The sequence below is a fragment of the Monopterus albus genome, unplaced genomic scaffold (genome assembly GCF_001952655.1).
Source record: "Monopterus albus unplaced genomic scaffold, M_albus_1.0 scaffold21.1, whole genome shotgun sequence".
In the NCBI taxonomy this organism is placed as follows: domain Eukaryota; kingdom Metazoa; phylum Chordata; class Actinopteri; order Synbranchiformes; family Synbranchidae; genus Monopterus; species Monopterus albus.
The window spans coordinates 2,486,693-2,492,963 of record NW_018127901.1 but is presented as its reverse complement, the minus strand read 5'-3'; the positions used below and the strand labels follow the sequence as shown (position 1 = coordinate 2,492,963).

Genomic DNA, 6,271 nt, shown 5'->3' with positions numbered 1-6,271 from the left:
GGCTCCGTAAGAAGCATATCAAGGTTCTGGAGTGGCCTAGCCAGTCTCCAGACCTCAATCCAATAGAACATCTTTGGAGGGAGCTTAAACTCTGCGTTGCTCAGCGACAGCCCCGAAACCTGACAGATCTAGAGGAGACCTCTGTATTTGCAAACAAAGGTTTCTGTACCAAATATTAACACTGATTTTCTCAGGTGTTCAAATACTTATGTTCAGCAGTGCAAGACAAATAAATTCTTTTAAAAATCATACAATGTGACTTGCTGAATTTCTTTAATTCTGTCTCTCAGAGTGGGAATGCACCTACAATGTGAATTTCAGACCCCTCCATGATTTATAAGTGGGAGAACTTGCAAAATCGCAGGGTGTTCAAATACTTCTGTTCCTCACTGTATAATCTTGCAGGAGTGCAGAGCCCTCTCCTGTGAATCCAATAAAGGTGCAGTCCTAAACCCTGTAATTACAGCTTTCATTACAGCAGCCTCATGACTGCTTGGCTCTGAATGTTGAGTCAGACAACAAGTCATCTGATCTAACTTTATTTTGCTTAGTCAACAAAATGTCATGTGCCCAAATCTGTTTTTCTACTGGGGTATCAGCCCCACAGTCTGGGGGGAAATGTTACAACAGGAAACGTTTATCTGATTATATGCAGTCCTCTCACACTGTGAGATCTCATCAACTCATGGCTGTAACTTTGTGAACAGATTCATTGTGTTGCAGAACTGGAGCTAAAATGTAACAAATAATGTAATGCATAAAAGAATTCATGTCCTAAGGTGAATCCTAAGGGACTTTTTTTTTCTCTTCCTCTGCTCACAGATGTGAAGTTTGAAATCGACCTGCCTAAGAAACTGGTTTGGATTGAGTCTGACAAAGACATGGAAGTACTGTTGGAGACACTAAAGAAATGTGGAAAGGAGGTCAAGTACAATGGCACTAAATGAAGGAATCTGCCTCATGTAGAACAGGTGACATGTTAGAGATTATGAGTTTAGTTTTGTTTTTACTGCCAGTTGAATTATTTTCCTATAGTTTCTGATTCCTATCAAAGGAAGATTATGATCATTATTACTTTTATTAGCATTTAGTAAAAATGTTTCTAGATTCAGGGAAAAGGAACACCATCTAAACAGTAAACAAGAGCTACACTGTAAATTTACATAGAGTGTATTAGTCCCGCAGCTAGTGACTATTTTCTTTATCAGATGATCTGTCAACAGACATAATGAAGTGTGTAAGCCAAACTTTCTTCATTTGTATGAGTCTTGTTTTCTGTAGGGAATCGCTGCTGCTGATGCAAAGTGAAGATTTATACTGGAATTAAAGTTCTCTTCCTGTCAGGAAAACTCGGATGGACCTGCCCCCCCCAGATACCAGCCCCACAGCTCATACTCATACCATATAAAAATCCCATGGAGGCAGGTCTTCTCTCACTGTTGTGATTTAGAAGGCCAGAATATGTGACGGTCTCTAATTTTGTTGGGTTTTTTTTCCCAAGTGATGAAAGCAGAGCGGATGAAGTTGTGGTTTTGTTTATCCTCTAACATTGTTCTAACATTCTCCTCTAATAATCATTCAACACACATCAGTGCTTTATATTAATTTACACACTTTCATTTTGAGAGAAAGGTTTGCTTTTCTTTAAATCACAGGCTTCCATTTATTGTCATTGTTCAGTATTTACAAAACTGGCAGTAATACTTTGTGTTTTATCTCTATCTGTAAAGTAACAGACAAGGAGAAGGCAGGGATACACAGTGACACCATGCCCTGCATGGTCTTGAATATAAATTCCAGGTGTGAAATGTAAAAGGACAACACGTGACCTGGGATTTGTAGAATGGATTTCATTTTCATGTGCAGTAACTCTCCTGTTTGATGAATGGTCTCCTTAAAACTGCAAAGAGAAGATCCTAGCAAATGTCCTTTGACATGACTGAAGTAAACTCCCCAGACTGCAGAGCATGACTACATATTTCTGTCTCAACCTTGACTCAGTATTATTGATTTTGTTGGATTTGGTGTCATTAAAAGTCTTGAGGCTCCATGTGTACATGTCTGTGGATTCGCATCAAGAGAGAAACTCAGTCTTCCCTTCAGGCACCATCTGCTGGACTTGAATTTGTAAAACTGCTTCCTCTTTGCTGTGTCACAGTTTACACTACAATAATCCATGTTCAAGGAAATCTTGTTTATTCACATTTATATCCTTATTCAGTGTGCTAAAGATGGCAGCTGGACTTGGTGAGGCTCCTAAAGATGTTTCACTTCTCATCCGAGTAGCTTCTTCAGTTGTGACCCACTGGTAGAACTGTAAGCGGTGTCGTAGACCACCCCTCGGTTTAAAGGGTGGCCCTACCAGCTTCCTTTGCACCTCTTTCAAACCATCAGTCTTCTCTGGCCAAGATGTGAATGTTGCTATCTACGTCCCTTATCCTGGACCACTGAGTCTTGTCCCAAGGAGCTGGCTTGAAGAAACTTCCCGGATGAGAAGTGAAATGTCTTCAAGAACCTCAATACAGCCCACTTGCCAAGATTATTACTTTGGATATATCGTGGCCTGGTTGACTGAAGATCTCAATTGACATACAGTATACACTCGTTTTATTAAAGTGGTACTGTGGGGAAATGATGGACAACCATCTTCTGTTGTTTATTAACAGAGCAAATAAAATCTGTGATACCTCCACAGACTATTTATGGCTTTGTTTAGATTAGGAACAGTATTTAGACATGGTACTGATTAATGAACTACTTCACATAATCACAAAGAGTAACTTGTTGTTGAAGAGGATTTCTGCTCAGTAATGGGAGGCCTCATTAAATTAGTCAGTGCATGTCCAGCTGAAGCTACAGCTCTCACTGTGCGCTGATGAACAGAATGCTAAATGCTCCACCCATGGAATCACTGTTCACTGAGGGTGTGAAAATATTCAGGTTGCATATGATTCAGCCACCATGAGGTGCTGTGTGACAAAGACTTAACTTAATTGCTGAAAAATGCAGTTTTTTCTTCCTTATTTCCCGAAGAGCTCAACAACATGCTGTGATTTAAAAAATATAAGATTTTACTTTTTTATTCAGTGTACTTTCGTATACAGTTGGGTAGAATAAAATATTTTCTTGATTCAGTAGTTTGCTTTTCACCAAGTTTATTGGGCTTTATTGAATATGTGAGGTTCTCCTGCTGTGACTCTGAAAGACCTGGTCCACATTGCCTCTGTTTCTGTCAGGAGAAAGTAAAGTATTTTGTATATTCAGTTTTTTATAAGTTTAACAGACCATGACTTCACAGAGATCATTATTTTTTTTGTTTCCATTATGAAATGCAGATAAATGTAACTGCCCATTCTGATTTTCATTTAAATCAGTCTGAACTGCAGCGCACTGAGATCCACTGAGGGCTTAGTGTTTAAAACGGGTGTTTGAGTTCTGTGCCAGATGTTTAATGAGAGGAGTGTATTTTTTAGTTACACAGTCCTAAATATAAAGATAGCACTGATCCCTCTGGCCTGAGGCTGGGTATTACAGCCACAAACACACAAAAAACAGACTAAGGAGGGAGGTAACAGCATGCAGATAAGTGAAAAATGTTTGAACTGTGTACAGTTTCATGATATCCCTAAGCAAAGTGCTAGTACTAAATGTACTAGTAGACATAATGTCAGAGTACAGCAACAACATGATATCGTGTAGACGTACAGTATATTTGTCAGGCTGCTATGACAGACAGATCTGTGGCCCCTCCTCTCACAGCTGGTTCAACCCGCCCACTGTCAACATGGGTGACCCCCAGCAGCACGTTGACCACTGAGGCATAGTAGAGGGTGACACAGCAGATGTAGAAGGTCCAGCCGAGGTACTGTAGCAGCTCAGGTGCCTGCAGGTCGATGGACACCGAGAAGGCGATCAGAGCCCCGGCACAGAAAGCAACTGCAGAGGAAAAGAGGAAAACCTTTCAGTGGTATTGACACCAGGCTGGCTGGAGATGTTAGGTCTGTCACACATGTAACACCTGCCAACAGTGACTTAATAGGGTCAGTAAAATGGTAAATGGTAAATGGACTGTATTTATATAGCGCATATTTCACAGTGTGTTACACTGGCCAAAGAGCTTTACAGGAGATCAGACACATTCACCCATTCACACACACATTCACACACCGATGACGAGAGTAAAAACTAGTTAACTTTTTAATAACAATGTGTGATCTTTTATTCTATAATTTAAACTATAAGTTTTTACAGTTTTCCTCAACTACATTGTGTCAAACATTTAACCCTGAGCTAAGTGTTCAGCGGCCCTACTCACTAGCTAAAATGCCTAAGGCACATGAAGCATTTATCTTTTAGTATGACTTTTAAGGTTTTCAGCATTCCCCCCACAGTTTTTCATTATTTTAAGGATGTAAATCAGAACCAGACCAAAATAAATTAGACAATAAATATCAGATATCAGTATGTTTAATATGAAGGAGCAAGGAAAATGTTCAGTGTAGTTAGTCCCTGCTCACAACCAAGCATCTTGTGAAGAATTTAAATATAGGTAACAAATGTTTCAGTCATTCATTACCAGGTTTAAGGGAGTTTTAGTTGGGGATGTAGTTAATGGGCTAAAATGTGTAATATTATTTCAACTTTTTATTTACATAAATGATTTAATGGGACAGAAAATTGTCCCACTGGTCTGGAGGTCAAATCACTTTAGTTTGTTACTATGATGCAGCAGTGTAAGAGGCATCGCACGTTGCTAAAGCACACACAAAACAAAGTGAGAACATCATTCTCTGACCTACTTCTGTAGTGAATTTTTGTGCTAATCTACTGTTGTACAGGCACAAAAGAAAGATTGCAGAGTGCTTTGTGGCAGGCTGGTTAACTGCCAAACGTTTTGTGCCTGTGTATAGTTGAGGTGTATGGCTGTGTGTTATACCAGAGGTGATGTTGAGGAGCAGAGCAGCAATGGGCTTCTTTCCTCTGGTCAGAGCAGGCCTGACAGTGAGCAGAGCGGTCAGGGATAGCAGACAGGAAGCAGACAGAAACATCCAGCACAAACTGTAGCTACCTGTGAGAAGAGTTCAATTCTTACAATAGGCGATGGTCGTTACAATATTATCTGGACCTAAGCATATGCCTGATGGTGTGGGAACAAACCCCTTTATTAAACACAGAATACCTCACAAGGTCTAGCATGTTAAAGATGTTTTTGCTTTCTCTTGCTCAATGAATAAGTCTGCCACAAGCTGCATGGCGCCTCCATAGTTGTTGACATTTCTGACTCTCCTGACCTTTCACTTTTAGGAGAAACTGCAAGCTTAGGCCAGGTTCAGGTTTACAGTCATTTCCATACATGTATGGTAGTGACATACAAACATGGAAATGAAATGTTTCTCATACGAGACCTAAGTGGTCTCGTCTCGGCCGGGGAACCAACTACAGACCTTGGGCTCGGTATCAAGCGAGGAAGAATTCCTGGAGGTGTGGCTATCCTGTGGTCTAAGAGGTTGGATTCAATGATTAATGTGGTCAGGCCTGATGTGGACTGGTGCATTGCAATACACCTGATTCAGGACAATAAGGAACTGGTGATTTTAAATGTGTATGCCCCATATGAATGTAGCCAAAATGAGGAGGAGTATTTGAATAAGTTGGCTTTTATCAGCTCTTTTATACAGAGTAAGGGGCTTATGAGTGTATATATTGTGGGTGATACGAATGCAGATATCTCAGACAAGAACTCTGTTTTCGTGAAGCATATGGTGCATTTTTGTGCTGACAACAATCTGATTCTGTCTAGTAGTGAGCTTTTGCCAAGGCAGAGCTATACATACTGTATATAAGTGAGGCCTGGCATACAACATTGTGGCTAGACCACTGTGTTTCGACAGCTGATGCACATGCTGCTTTGGAGAATATCTCCATTTTATATAATATGTCTATTTCTGACCACATTCCTGTAAAGTTGGCCATTAGATTTGATTTTATACCTATTTTAATTCAGACTAACCAAAAGCATGAAAGGTTGGATTGGTCTACTCTTTCTGCAGAGGATCTTGCTTGTTACTGTTCTGACACTGATAAACAGTTACGTGATATTACTGTACCTAGAGAGGCTGTGATATGTACGGACTTTAACTGTACTGCTGTTAGCCACAAGGCTGATATTTCTTGCATGTATTCAAATATTATTCGGGTGCTGATAGAGGCTAATTTGCCTTATTATGAAAGAAAAAAGGGATGCACAATTAAAACTGGGGGGAGCACCTCT

The 6,271-nt window shown here is 40.1% G+C and overlaps 1 protein-coding gene across 5 annotated transcripts in view; it reads left to right on the top strand.

Annotated features, from left to right (window-relative positions):
• atox1 (antioxidant 1 copper chaperone) overlaps window positions 1-2,776 on the top strand; it is a 7,634-nt gene extending 4,858 nt beyond the window's left edge. For all 5 annotated transcript variants that reach the window (XM_020594062.1, XM_020594063.1, XM_020594064.1 and 2 more), the window contains 2 exons: window positions 823-971; window positions 1,282-2,776. In XM_020594062.1, the coding sequence (XP_020449718.1) occupies window positions 823-947 (125 nt within the window). In that variant the 3' untranslated portion in view covers window positions 948-971; window positions 1,282-2,776. The remainder of the gene's footprint in view (window positions 1-822; window positions 972-1,281) is intronic.
• The last annotated feature ends 3,495 nt before the right edge of the window (window positions 2,777-6,271 follow it).